Raw genomic sequence first — 14,673 nt, forward strand, 5'->3', positions numbered from 1 at the left:
GCTCACAGTCCTGGGGACAGGACAAGGCTCTGGCCTTCCCAGTGTCCCTGTGATCACAGACCTCAGCATGTGGTTGTAAGGAACCAAGAGAACAAAGCCAGGAAGGGACAGAGCTGAGGAGTGACCACGTCACAGCCAACTGGGGACTGAGTTCTAGCTGGACACGGTCCTGTTCTCACTCAGCTCCCACAGCCTCGCCTTGTCTCATTGAATACCCACAGTTAAATGAACACAGAGTCTGGGAGGGTCTCCATGCGGCCATTTATTTCCTCCAGGAACTCAAAGTATCACAATCCTTCAGTTTACCCACCAATCCACCTGTCAGATCAATGATGAGAACAATCAAGTTCACATTCAGATCCTTATTTCAGTGGGGAAGTCAGGGCCTGCAGCTCAGGGCAGCAGGAGATGGCAGGAGGGAGATGTCCCCTTTTGCCTGCACTGAACCAGGGAGACTGAAGGAAACCCAGACGGGACAGAGACAATCTTCTGGTGTGCAGGGGTGGGCTGGGTTCCATCTTTCTTCACAATAATTCTATTGGAACCCATGGAAATTCAGACAATGTTGCTGAATGAGAACAGAACATCACAGGAGAGACCTGAACACATCTGTCGTTCTGTCAGGCCGTGCAGCTGTCTTCATGCTACAGAACAAGAGTCATGAACAGTTATTGTGAAGACAACAACCCAACAAGCCGCCACTCACTAAAAGATGATTCTGGGAGGCCCTGAAACCCAATCATGTCCACTCTGCCCCTCCCGATATCAGCTCTCAGAGTGTTACCATTACAGTCTTGGAAGGACACATCAGAGCTCTGGGTGCTGTCCCTGTCTAGGATAAATATATATATATATACATATATATATATACATATACATACATACATGTGCTTTATATACATTTGCTTTCATAGGAAAGCAAAAACAGGAACCACAGCAAATTTTAATAGAAGGGCTATTGTGCGTTACAAGATTACCAGAGATCTCCCAAACTATAGCTTTACCCCAAGGGCCTCAGGGCCAATCCTGCCCACCACTCTTACCTGGAGCCTGAGCATAGTTCCCTCCTTTTCCACCTGTGAGAAGAAAAGCTGTGAGAGACCAGGGAAGTTCCTGACCCTAGGAAGCTTCCAGACCTGACAGCAGACCCAGGGTAGAGACAGCAGCAATGAGGGTGTGGATGTGTTTCCCATTAATGAGGCAGAGCACACTTCTAAAAGGGGCTGAGAGAGAACTCAGACCCTGCCCTTTCCTACCTGTGTTTCTCCTCCTCTTCATCACCACAGCCACCACAGCTCCAATGATCACAGCTCCAAGGAGAACCAGACCAGCAATGACTGCCACGATGGGGACTGTGGACTGAGGAGGCTCTGGGAAAGGAAGGACAGGGAGGGAAGGTGAGGGTCATGACCCCAGCTCTCAGCCCTGACCTTGCTCAGGGTCTACAGAAGGCTCCAACTTTCCCTGACCCCAGCTCTGCACCCACTCCCTCCTTACCCCATCTCAGGGTCAGAGGCTCAGGCAGCCCCTCATGGTACACATGGCATGTGTATTTGTGCTCCTCCCCAGAAGGCACCACCAGAGATGCCCACTTCTGGAAGGTTCCATCCCCAGAAGGTCTGGTCTCCACCAGCTCCATGTCCTGAGTCTGTTCCTCCTCCTCCCTCTGCCAGCTCAGGGTGATGTCAGCAGGATAGAAGCCCATGGCCCAGCACCTCAAGGTGACATCACCTTTAGGTCCAGGATGATGGGTCACGTGTGCCTTTGGGGGATCTGTGTGGAAGATTAAAGAAATCCCACAATTAACAAGGTAAACTGAAACCTGTAAAGACAAGATAAATCGATGATCACACTGAACTATGTCTCTGTTTGAACACTTCTGTCATCACACTAGTGACCTGCAGGTAGAGCTGGTCCCCTCATCACAGAACTGCACAGTTTCCTGGAGAACCCAGAAGCTAAGAGGGAATCCACATGAGCCAGCAGGTCACCATGGTCTTTCTTATGCATAAGTCATGCAGGAAAAGGATGAAGGAATGGAAAATAATTAATTTATATATGTGATTAAATTCATATCAAAATAAGAAATTAGGGGCATGCACAACATGACGGTGCCACCACTGAGGCACAGCCACTGTGGCCATCTTGCTGTCCAGCCTTAACTGTCCATCCGAGTGAACAGACATCACCAAAGTGAGCCGTAGAAACGTGGTGAACCTCTGACATTCAGCCAGAGAAAATGCCTCCACAATCATTAGAACCTCTGGGAGACAAAGATACTAGGTATTGTCACCCAGGATCCCTGGAAGTGGAGGGCAGAGGGAGAAGTTGCCCACGACCCCTGCACCTGTGCGCAGCAGTGTGTCCTTCCCTTTCTCCAGGTATCTGCTCAGAGACTTCACGCACTCGCCCTCCAGGTAGACCCTGCTGATCTCCCCAGCACCAGCCTGCTCCCACTTGCTCAGAGTGATCTGTGCTGCTGTGTCCGCAGCCGTCCACGTCGTCAGGTCGTCGTTCAGTGCGATGTAATCGTGGCCGTCATAGGCGAATTGTTTATAACCCCGGAGAAGGCGCTCATCAGACCCCATGTCACAGCCATACATCTCCTGGATGGTGTGAGAGCCTGCGGGGACCCCGCGGTCAGCCCCGCCCACCTGTCCCGCCCCCTCACCTGCGCCCTCGGCCCCGCCCACCCGCGGACTCTAAACTGAAAGTGAAACAAGGTCGGGTCTCTCCAGAAGCTCGGTCCTGGGACCCTGGCGACTCCAGGCCGTGCTTTGGGACGTGGAGGGGTCGTGACCTCCGACCGCGGTCACTCACCGCCCTCGCTCTGGTTGTAGTAGCCGAGCAGGGTCCTCAGGTTCCCTCGGAAAGCCTGCTCGCGGTTCTTGGTTCTTTGTGTGCTACTCTCCCAATACTCCGGCCCCTCCTGCTCCATCCATGGCGCGCGGGGCTCCTTTCTTGGAGTCTCAGCATCGCTGTCGAAGCGCACGAACTGCGTGTCGTCCACGTAGCCGACTTCCACATATCTGGGCTCCAGGAGGCCGGGCCGGGACACGATGGTGTAGAAATACCGCATGGAGTGCGAGCCTGAGGGCGGGGCGCGGTGAGACCCAAACCCTGCTCCCGCGACCCCGGGCTGGAGCGCGGGCCGGGAGGGGAGCAGGGCGCGGGACTCGGGGCGCGGGTGGGGTGGGGGCGGGAGGGTCCAGCTGGGCCACGCGGGGACGCGGCTTCTTCGGTGCAGCCCCGCCCTCCCGGCAGAGCCCGTTTCCCTCCCGATCCCGCACTCACCCCCGCGGGTCTGGGTCGGGGCCAGGGCGGCCGCAAGCAGCAGGAGCAGGGTGCGCGGCGCCATCGCCCCCATCTCAGATCTCGGGCGTTTCCTGAGTTCCGCCGACTCCGTGGACTTTATAACCTGTAAACTGGGCTACGCTGGTTGTTTCTCCGGATTCTCTCCACCCAATGGAGATTAGAACAGCTTAGTTGTCAACAGTGTCTGGGGAAAAGGAGCTGACACTATAGGAGCCTGTCATTGTGTGCTAAATAGAAACAGACCACCCAAAGGAAGTTGTTCGCTTCCAACCATTATCACCGCCAGTGTAGGACTCAGCCATCCATGAGATTAGTGGAGGCCTGAGTCTCAGTAGTTTACCCTGAAGCAACACATGGGGGTTCTTACATATGGGACTTGGTCTCCTTGTTGGTTTTTTTGGGTTTGTGGATCTGGGCATAACATTTGGGGGCTCGTCACGGATCCCCCCACCGGAACTACCACCTGTAGAGTTTTCAACAGGTCGGTAAATCATCTGTGTTTTGTTTCATGTCTCATGTCTGTGTCTCATGTCTTTCTGTAAGCGGGCACAGGAAGTGTAAGAGCCTGTTGATGATCTAGGCAGAAGCAGGAAAAGATCATAGGCGGGCTACCGGGGAGGGGTCCCCAGGGTCCTCTGGTTTCTGTAGAGTATGGCGGGATGCTCCTGGTGTATCAGTTCTGTCTAGAGACATGCAGGCTGTGCTTCTCAGTTCTGTAGAGAGACATGGGGGATGCTCTCAATGTCTTGGTTCTCTAGATAGACGGGCTGGTTGCACTGGCAAAACAGCTTGAGGCTGTCGTCTTTGGTTTGTTTGGCACAAAGAGGATTTATCTGTCCATTGTCCTGTGTGTCTGCGTGTTGTTGTGTTTTGTCCTGGCTTAGACTGACACTGACGTGGGACAGATTCAAATTGCGACTTCTTTGACCTTGAGATTGGGATCACTAATAGGACTTTAGAGATAGGGCCATAAGCATAGGGGTATATTTTCCTAAAAGTCATAAGACAAATAACCTCTACCCGCTGCCTTAAGCATTTCATGAAAAGCAGTCAGCTTGGCCTGTAGTGCAGGGGCAACCTGGGCAGATTCTCCATACAAGCAGGAGGCTGCAGGGCAGCATGCTTGTATGGATGGGTCGCTGGGCTATGCAGCCTTGTTGTTACAATGTAGCAAGGCTGCCAGCCACAGCTGTAGAGAGTGGATGTACCTTAATAGTTTCAAATAGTTTCAAACACTGAACCGAGAATCTGGGGTTAATTGCTGTGGCTGGAGAGGGTAACATCATCCCCCCCCATACCACCCTGCCCCCTCCCATGCTGGTGGATGAGTTCCCTCCACCTGGCCTGGGGCCTGCTTGCCTCAACTTCTGGCCAAACCTGACCAAGGTTTGGCTTCACTGGTCAGGGACTCCCGCTACAGGTTTTAAGCTGCAGTGGCCATGTTGTGACACTGTAGCCAGACTCCCTCCACCAGAGCTGCTTTGGTCATTCAGATCCAATGTGTTATGAATATCTATCATCATTTAGAGGGGCCGGTTACAAATTATTATTCCTTAGGGTATGGAAAAAACTACAGTTAGTCTCAAATGTTTCACACTGATTTTATGTGATGTAAAGTTATTTTGTTATAGTATATGCATGTTTCTGTCCTTGTTTAAAATATTATAACCATACAATCTATTATGTACCACTGAGGGAAACCACAAGAAAGATTTTGGTAAGAGATTTTGTGTTGTCTGGAAAGCGAGGGAGAAAGCAGGAGACTGAAAGAATGAAGAGAGGAAAAAGGATTGAAGGTTTATAAAAAGTTACAGAAGGTCAGAAGGGGATGCGAGCTATGTTTGGGTGGTTTCTCATACCTGCAAATACTAAATGTGCTTGTTTTGTTGAAAAGTTTGTCTCTGTAGGTTTTCTTGCAAGCATGGAGCTGAGACAGAAATGGTTTGGCTATTTTCGCTGTCTCTGCCACCCATCACTGCTTTTATGGGCCTTCAGAGTTTATCACTGAACTCTAGTTACTGAATTTGGGTTAGCAGAAATTCAGATAATTTTTTGGTATAGATAATGTTAAAACTGTCTTGTTTATGTGAACATTCTGTAGCTTCAGATTTATAAGTTTATTTTTTCAGATACAGTCAAAAATCTGTTAAGATAAAAAAAACTAGTTAAAAGTTAATTAGTAACACTGGGTATTGATAACTCAAAACCTATGCATGGGTCATTTTAAAGGAACCATAAGGTATGATTCCATTTTAAATTTTGGATTGCCATTTTGCTAAAGTTAAAAAAAATATGGATGCCACATAATTTCACCACCATCTTGATTAAAGGTGACCACATGGACTGGGTCTAACAAATCTCCAAGATAGTTTGGATTGGGATGACTCATGTCCCACTCTAAAAACCTGGTTTAAAAAATACATATATAGGATTTAAAATCTTAAATTTGCGCCTTAAGATTTTTATACACAAAAATGTACCTTGTTCTGCCAGCTAGACTTTGTTAATTTAAGAGTCACCCAGGTGATAATGGTTATAAGGGCTTAAAGGGATCATAGCAAACAGCTGAGGGTTACACATGTGTGGCAGGACTAGAGTCCCAAAGAATGTGCAGAATGAACCCTAACAGTTTTAGAAATGCCAGTGCCAGGAGACAGCCACCAGAAGCACCAGCTACAGTGAATGGAGCAGGCTGAGATTAAAAGACAGGCTAGGTAGGTGTTGTTGAGGATGGGACCAAAGAAGTATTTTATTTTTGATATTGCAGGAAGATGTTTAAGAAATTTTAATCTTTCTTAAGAAAAAATTTAAATAACTTTATAAGGCTGTGGGACATCTGTGTTTATAAAATGTTTTGTATTGTTAATTTTTTTTTTTTTTGGTTTTTCGAGACAGGGTTTCTCTGTGGCTTTGGAACCTGTCCTGGAACTAGCTCTGTAGACCAGGCTGGTCTCAAACTCACAGAGATCCGCTTGCCTCTGCCTCCCAAGTGCTGGGATTAAAGGCGTGCGCCACCACCGCCTGGCTGTATTGTTAATATTTGAACTTAAAATAAAAAGACTAAAAATTAGGGTCACAGCCATAAGCACCAAAAGCAGAAGACAATGACCTAAGCAGTTTGACAGAGGACTTGCAACAGCACCCAAGCCTGTGATTCTCAGTCCTTGGGAGGTTGGACAGGGGTAGTCTGGGGCCACCTGCAGGTCAGATGTTTGAACTGAGATTCACAACACAGGCAAAACTGCGGTTGTGGAATGACAGCGAGGAATTCTGTAGTGGGGGGATCACTGTGACATGGAAAACTATATCAAAATGTCAAAGCATTAAAAATACTAACTAATGGTTTAAAAATGTATTTCCTTGTTCAAGGTCTATTCAGGCTTTTAAAAAAGTTTGTTTAGTCTCCTCATCTTTGCTAACTTTGTTGGGTTTAAACTGTTTCGATAAACTGAGTCATAAATTTTTGTATTGTTATTAAGAGGTTGGATCTCCACTTTTGGGAGAAGAATATTGTTTCTATGTCAATCACTCCGGGGTAATTAGAGATTCAATGGCCTTGTTTAGAAAATGGATCAATGATAGAGAACAGACGCTCACACAAAAGTTAGATGGTGTGAAAACTTGTCAAACAGGTCTCCTTGGTAAACCACCCTACTTTCAGCTCTTGGTCCCTGCCTTATCAACAGACTCATGGCTTTTGTTTGAGAATGAGCCAATACTGTTCACCTGATGGTATTGAGGTCCCAATCACCCCTTGAACCAGTGGACAGAGGACCCATGGTTGAGTCCTGTCATCAGTACTTGTGAAGGGGGGAAAATGTAGGGCCCAGGGCAGCTTTCCCAGGGCAACTTGGTACACACCTGACAAGATGAGTTCTATAGATCAGTGGAAAGGTAGACCTGAGTCTCAGTTTGCCCTAGGGCAGTGCTGGCTCCTAGACTCCCTCCTGCTCCCATCTCACCCTGGGACCTTTTCCAAGCCTCCACAGGAGACATTAACAAGTACATACAAACTTGTTCTGTTTTTACCCTCGGAATGATTAGCTTCAACTCCAAATCATCACAGAGTGTGGAGTTCTACTCTTGTGAAGGCTGCTAACTCACTGTAGACTGTTGGGAAGTACAAGTCAGTCATCTTTAAGGTACTGATATAATTAATTACAGGAATAAGCCTTATTTAGGTCCTTGTATATGTTTTCAAAGTCAAACTTAAAACAAGTAACTAGAAATAAAAGTTGTAATCAGATATACCTAGGCAGGCCCCATACTTCAGAGAGCTGCAGAATATGGCATTTAAAATAATGATTAAAAAGCTTATTATATTAGACAGAGACTCCAAGATCCTAGCAGTAACTCAAGGTCTCCAACGAAGATTATGGAACACCATGATGCCTCCACCTGGATTATGATGACGCTGACCAATGGGCAAGATGCACAGTGCAACACCTGCTCCCGGGACCCGGTCCAGACTGTGGACAAACAACAGGACATTGGAGAATTGATTGCACCTCTTTTGCCAAGACAATATAGGGTCAGTCTTTTCCGTGTTCCTCTTACATAGGAAGCAGTATTGCTGGATCTTGAGGTAGGTTGATTCCAAATATTCTGAAGAACCCCATACTGATTTCCAGAGTGGATGGACAAGTTTGCACTCCCACCAGCAATGGAGGAGTGTTCCCCTTCCTCCACATCCTCTCCAGCATAAGATATCATTGGTGTTTTTTATCTTAGCCATTCTGTCTGGTGTAAGATGGGATCTCAGAGTCATTTTGATTTGCATTTCCCTGAGGGCTAAGGATATTGAGCAGTTCCTTAAGAGTCTTTCAGCCATTGAGATTCTTCTGTTGAACTTTCTGCTTAGATCTGTACCCCATTTTAATTGATATATTTGGTATTTTGGTGTCTAGTTTCACAATAAAAGCAACATATAGCAAGCTGACAGCGAACATCATATTTTTGTTTTTTTATTTTTTAAAAGAGAAAACAGACTATATTTTTTTCATTATAGATACCAATCCAAGGTTCCACTCTCTCCCCTCCTCCCATCCCCTTCCTATACCCCTATCCATCCATCAGAGAGGGTAAGGCACCAAGGCCCTCCCTACTATATCTAGGCTGAGAAAGGTATTCATCGAAAGGGCAGAGGTTCCCCAAAAGCCAGTATAAGCAGTAAGGATAAATCCTGGTGCTACTGCCAGTGGCGACTCAGTCTACCCCAGTCATGCAACCGTCAAACCACCATCAGAGGGACCAGTTTGGTCCTAAGCTTCTTCCTTCTCAGTCTGGCTGGTGGCCAAGAGAGAGGTAGGGGAGAGGAGAAGGGAAGAGAAGAGAGCAGAGTAGAGAGAGAGAAAGAGAGAGAGAGAAAGAGAGAGAGAGAGAGAGATTAAGACAAAAAAACCACTACCCATTTAGGACACCTCTCCCCCATCACATACCAAGAAAATGATGTTAGGTTCAGCTAAAAAGAGGCTGATTTGGGGCTCAGCATCCTGGTGAGGCTCCCCATAGCCTCCGCTGCCTCATCCACCGGTTCCTGACTTCATTCTCCCTCTGTACCTCAATGCTTCTCTGCTGCAGGCTCACATCAGCCCAGGCTCTGTGGGTGCGAGAAGGAGCATGGAATTGGTTACTCCAGTAGCAGGCTCACCACTATTGCACCAGTGGGCACATCTTTTCTGGCCAGTGAGTCGTGCAGCACGTAGGACCCACAGCTAAGGAAGCCCTGATGAGAACCCTCCCCCCATTCCCACAGCACATAGGACCCACAGCTGAGGAAGCCCTGATGAGAACCCTCCCCCGATTCCCACAGCACGTAGGACCCACAGCTAAGGAAGCCCTGATGACAACCCTCCCCCAGTTCCCGCAGCACCTTCCAGCTCTGTGCACACTCTATAGCAGGGAGGACGCTTCCAGTCAGTTCCCACCTGGTGTCTCTATGTCCTGTAATTAGTGTGCGGTTCGTCAGCAACTGGTCTTGCTTCCTGGTTCTTGTGGGCAGCAGGGGCACTGGCAATTTCCTGTGTTGTTTGTGGGGCCTCTGGCTGACAGCTCAGGGAGATGGGTCAGCCCTGGCACTGGGTGCCATTGTTAATAACCCCTGGCTTTAGAAATAAACCTTTAGAGAGAGCATCTCACTGTGTATCCTTGGCTGGCCTGGAGCTTGCTTTACTGGGTAGATCGGGCTGGCTTCTAACTCACGAAAACCTGCCTATCTACGCCTCCTGAGTGTATATTTCTTCCTTAGGAGATTTCTGTTCATCCCCATGGCCCACTGGTTTATTGGGCTGTTTGCTTTCTTAGTGTCTAGTTTTGGGTTTATGTGCACTCTGGATATAAATCTTCACATGATGTAGAGCTGGCACAGACGTTCTGCAGGCTCTCTTCACTCTGGTAACTGCTTCCTTTGCTGTTCAGAAGACGGTGAATTCCAGGAGGTTCCACTGTTGACTGGTGTCTTATTTCCTGAGCATCACATGTCCTGTTCAGAGACTGCTCCTCTGCCTCCATCTAAAGGTGTTTCCCCTGCTTCTCCTTTTAGTGTCCCCAGAGTTCCAGGTCTCATACAGGGGTGTCTGATGCTTTTGAGGTTGGTTTGAGTGAGGAGTGAGAGATGTCCTCTCCTTTGTCCTGGGCCTTCGAGCTCTCCAGCATTTCCTTACTGTAGACCTATCCGGGTCCCAGCCTGGTGGGCATCCAGGAAGAAGGCAGGGTGGTGACCTATGGCCTGTCCTTGCTTCTGACCCCACGGGTGGTGAATTGCTTCGGAGGGGACTGGGGGACTGCTTTGTAGCTCTCCAGGATGATGGCACACGCCAGAGGGCCTGGGAACATGGACAGCTGTGGGCACTGTCCTGAGGGCTAGCATGGGAAAAGGGCCAGACTCTGGGATTGTCTGTCTCAGTCCCTAAGTGACATCACAGCTCCTCTGAGGGTGGAGGGTCTGCAACCCCTGCATCTAGACATTGGGGCAGGGGTGGACCTGGCTCCAGAACACACACCTTGTCATTCACATTTGATCCAGACCCTCCTGCTGCCCTGCTTCTGTGCCCAGTGAAGACCACAGCAGTGGGTCCCACCTTCCTAATGCTGCAATCTAATACAGTTCCTCACATTGTGGTTACCCCATAAAATTATTTTCATTGCCACTCCATAACTGTGATTTTAATTCTGTTATTAATCATAATGTAAATATCTGTGTTTTCTGTTGGACTTAAGCAACTGCTATGAAAGGGTCCTTCAGCCCCCAAAGGGGTCGTGACTCACAGGTTGAGAACCACTTCTCTAGCTTGAAGGAAGTTCCTTGACCAAGTCCTTTTTGGGGGGTTTCAAGCAGTTTCTCTGTGCAGTCCTGGTTGTCCAGGAACTCACTCTGTATAGCAGGCTGGCCTCAAACAGAGATATGCCTACTCTGCCTCCTGAGTGCTGGGATTAAAGGCATAAACCACCGTCCAGCCACCTGACCAAGTCCTAACCAACAGCCAGGATGGTTTTAGATGCCAGCTCATTGGGAGACTGAGGCACAGGATGTAAAACCTGTTTGGGTTACAGAATAAGTTCAAGGCCAGCCTGGACCAGGTTTTAAAAGTAGAGGTGGGGTCAGGGAGATGGCTCAGCGGGTAAGAGCCCTGGCTGCTCTTCCAGAGGTCCTGAGTTCAGGTCCCTGCATCACGTGGTAGCTCACAGCCATCTATCCTGGGATCTGGTGCCCTCTTCTGGCGTGCAGGTGTATGTGCAGATAGAGCACCATATAATAAGATAAATAAATCTTAATAATTTTTTTTTTTTAAAAAGGTCAGGAATGTAGTTCAGTGGCAGGAAGCTGGCAAGGCTGACAGCAGTCCCCAGGTTCCTTTTACAATGTGGGGGGAAAGAAGCTATCCAGAAAAAAAATCAACAATTTGACGTCATTTCCTCCTCCCCACTCATTTTCAGGTCTTTGGCCAGTGGCGGTTCTGAGCCCTCACCTAAGGATCTGGCTGTTGCAGCCCAGAGAAGGGAAAGGAAGGAGGAAGACTCTGAAAGCCGCTCTTGATTGGACCATATGTCTTGTGGGCGGAGTCAGTGCTGTCCTTAGGGAGCTTGCCCAGTCCACCTCATTTCCCCTTCCTGCTTCCCAGTTCCAGCTTTTCCAGTCTCGCTCCAGCTCCCAGGATCCTTGAGGCTCACCCGGCGAAGCACTAGGTTGGGGGCCACAGGCTCACCCCAGATCCAACCCTGAGAATCCTTCATGGTCCTTTCTAGCTTGCCAGGCCTCAAATATCTACTCCACCGCCGCCGCCCCGCCCTGCCCCAGGTGTCAGTCTTGGGGATCCCTGTGTTTTGGTTTCACCTTATAGCCCTGGGTATCCTGAACTTGCTATGTGGATCAGGAACTCGGAGATCCTCCCGCCTCTGCTATCTGAGACTGGTTTTAAAGGTTCCCAAAGAAATCGGGACCCTTTCTTCGGGTTACATCAAACTAAGCTGAGCTGTCGTTCAATTAGGACGAACTCAACACGCACGGTTTAATCCCGGGCAACATCAACAACTAAAGAAAAAGAAACTAACGCTGTGACGTGAGGGGCTTTGTGGGAGACAGCCGGTTCTCCAGTGTGGCGCAGACAGCCTCCAAGGCTCCTGAACCGGGCCAGCAGATGGAACTCCGCAGCCTTCAGACTGATGGGCATTTAACATTGTGCTGCTTCTCCCGGGACCTTCGGAAGCCGCGATGCCGCTAATGACCGCCAGGGGGCAGCAGGACACAGAGTGGGAGCTGGTCTGCTGCTCACCTGAGGGGCTGTGAACTTTGATTGCTGGGGAAGGCAGGGAGGTGTAGCCTCTGCCCTCTTCATCCTGAATCAGGGAGGGATTCTCCCTTCAGTCCCGAATCCTGTTTTGCGGTTTGCACTGGTCCTTGTGATCTCCGGGCTGAAACTCAACTTCTGAGGATAATTACACCACCAGCTCCTCCCACACTCAACATCACACACTCTCCAATCATTGTCACACACAGAGAGAGACAGAGACAGAGACACAGAGACAGTAAGAAACAGACACACTAACAAAACAGAGATGCTGACACAAGACAGAAGGATCAAGAATTCAAGGCCAGCCTGGGCTAAAAGAAGATAAAACAAACAGCGTAAACGGACACACAGACTTCACAGATCAGCAGCATCTAGACCCATCTGAAGCAGACGCTGTGTCAATTTCCCCTTCCTCCACAAATCCCTAAGACCATCTAGGGCAGGCGACCATAGTCATTTAGGAGGGGTAACATCCCCTATACTGTTCATGGAGCTCTTTCTTTGGAGAAATCGTATTTCCGTCCATTTATTATTTTTTTTGTTTGATATTCTTTTTTTATTATTGAGAAAAGGAAAAAAAGTTTCCCCCTCCTCCCAGCCTCCCATTTCCCTCCCTCTCCTCCCACTCCTCTCCCCCTCCCTCTCCAGTCCATAGAGCAGTCAGGGTTCCCTGCCCTGTGGAAAGTCCTAGGTCCTCCCCCCTCCGTCCATGTCTAGGAAGGTGAGCATCCAAACTGGCTAGGCTCCCACAAAGCCAGAACATGAAGTAGGATCAAAACCCCGTGCCATTGTCCTTGGCTTCTCATCAGCCCTCATTGTTCGCCATGTTCAGAGAGTCCAGTTTTATCCCATGCTTTTTCAGTCATAGTCCAGCTGGCCTTGGTGAGCTCCCAATAGATCAGCCCCACTGTCTCAGTAGGTGGGTGCACCCCTCGTGGTCCTGACTTCCTTGCTCATCTTCTCCCTCCTTCCGCTCCTCATTTGGACCTTGGGAGCTCAGTCCAGTGCTCCAGTTTGGGTCTCTGTCTCTATCTCCATCCATCACCAGATGAAGGTTCAATGGTGATATGCAAGATATTCGTTAGTATTGCTATAGGATAGGGTCATTTCAGGTTCCCTATCCTCAGCTGCCCAAGGAACTAACTGGGGACATCGCCTTGGGCTCCTGGGAGCCACTCTAGGTTCAAGTCTCTTGCCAACCCTAAGGTGGCTCCCTTAACTAAGAATTGTGCTTCCGTGCTCCCCTATCCAGCCTTCCTTTATCCCAATCATCCTGTTTCCCCGAGTTCCCCCCATCCTCCCCTTCTCACTTTTCTCTCCCCATCTCATTTATTTTCTTTATTTTAAAAAATATTTTTATTGGGGCTGGAGAGATGGCTCAGAGGTTAAGAGCATTGCCTGCTCTTCCAAAGGTCCTGAGTTCAATTCCCAGCAACCACATGGTGGCTCACAACCATCTGTAATGAGATTTTGTGCCCTCTTCTGGCCAGCAGGCATACACACAGACAGAATATTGTATACATAATAAATAAATATTTTTAAAAAATATTTTTGTTGTATGTGTTTGTGTGTTTTGCCAGCTTTATGTCCCTGCACCATGTGGATGCAGTGCTCCCGGCGGCCAGAAGAGGGCACCCTATACCAACCTCTCAATCCCGAGAGACTGTAGTTGCAAGTGTGTGAGCTGGTCCTGACCCAGGTCCTCTGGGAGAGCAGTGAGCACTCTATCCTGAGCAATCTCTCCAGCTCCAGGACGGTCCTTGAAAGTGACACCGTCTTCATTTTTATGCTGAGTTTTCCGTGGTTCTTTTCTCTGCAGCCCAGGGCCTGAGACACCAAACCCCCTGCAGGGAGGGTTTTAACTCAGGTCACAGCGTCCAAGGCATGGACACACTGATCAAAGAGAAGGAGCTTCCCCATCTGTGCCCACTGCACACTCTACAGGAAGGTCTGCTGTCCTCCAGCACCAATGCAGCTTTGTTAACACAAACCACGCAGGGAACTTTCCAGATGTCCTGGTCCTCCTGGAGGGTCCCCTGCTCAACTGGGTGTGTTGCCATGGCCCAGCCTATTTTTTAATTTGTAGCCTCTGATTTCGTCTTCATCCCAAAGTTTTAGTACATACAAGTCTTTGAAATGACTTCAATCCCTGTTGTTTGAGATTTCCCCCCATACATCAGGAATGTGGCTTGGTACGAGGCCCACCTCGTATACCCCAGGCCCCGGGTTTGATTCTTCAACACCTCCAAAATTAGGGTGGGGGCACACAGGCTGGGCAGGTGAGATGGCTCAGTAGTTAGAGGAGCTTGCCACCAAGTTAGACCACCTGAGTTCAGTCCCCAGAACCCACAGTAGACAGAGAGAACTGGCTCCCCAAAGTTCTCTTCTGATGCACACACACACACACACACACATACACACACACACACACACACACACACACACACACACACCATGGCCGGGTGTGCCCTTATTCTCACACCACACACACCGTGATACTATTAATGCATAAAATAATTTGCTGGGTGTTGGTAGCACATGCCTTTAATCCCATCACTCAGGAGGCAGA

At 48.9% G+C, this 14,673-nt stretch overlaps 1 protein-coding gene across 5 annotated transcripts in view; it reads right to left on the minus strand.

The window, feature by feature from the left end:
- Nucleotides 1-247: 247 nt before the first annotated feature.
- LOC142854163 (H-2 class I histocompatibility antigen, Q10 alpha chain-like) overlaps nt 248-14,673 on the minus strand; it is a 31,927-nt gene continuing 17,501 nt past the window's right edge. The window contains exons 1-8 of one of the 5 annotated variants that reach the window (XM_075979350.1): nt 3,295-3,449; nt 2,821-3,090; nt 2,348-2,623; nt 1,498-1,773; nt 1,257-1,370; nt 1,044-1,076; nt 785-832; nt 248-644 (exon numbers count right to left, since the gene is read on the minus strand). In XM_075979350.1, the coding sequence (XP_075835465.1) occupies nt 640-644; nt 785-832; nt 1,044-1,076; nt 1,257-1,370; nt 1,498-1,773; nt 2,348-2,623; nt 2,821-3,090; nt 3,295-3,367 (1,095 nt within the window). In that variant the 5' untranslated portion in view covers nt 3,368-3,449 and the 3' untranslated portion in view covers nt 248-639. The other 4 variants (XM_075979349.1, XM_075979346.1, XM_075979353.1 and 1 more) reach the window with 4 other exon arrangements.

The sequence above is a fragment of the Microtus pennsylvanicus genome, chromosome 7 (assembly GCF_037038515.1).
Source record: "Microtus pennsylvanicus isolate mMicPen1 chromosome 7, mMicPen1.hap1, whole genome shotgun sequence".
Lineage (NCBI taxonomy): Eukaryota > Metazoa > Chordata > Mammalia > Rodentia > Cricetidae > Microtus > Microtus pennsylvanicus.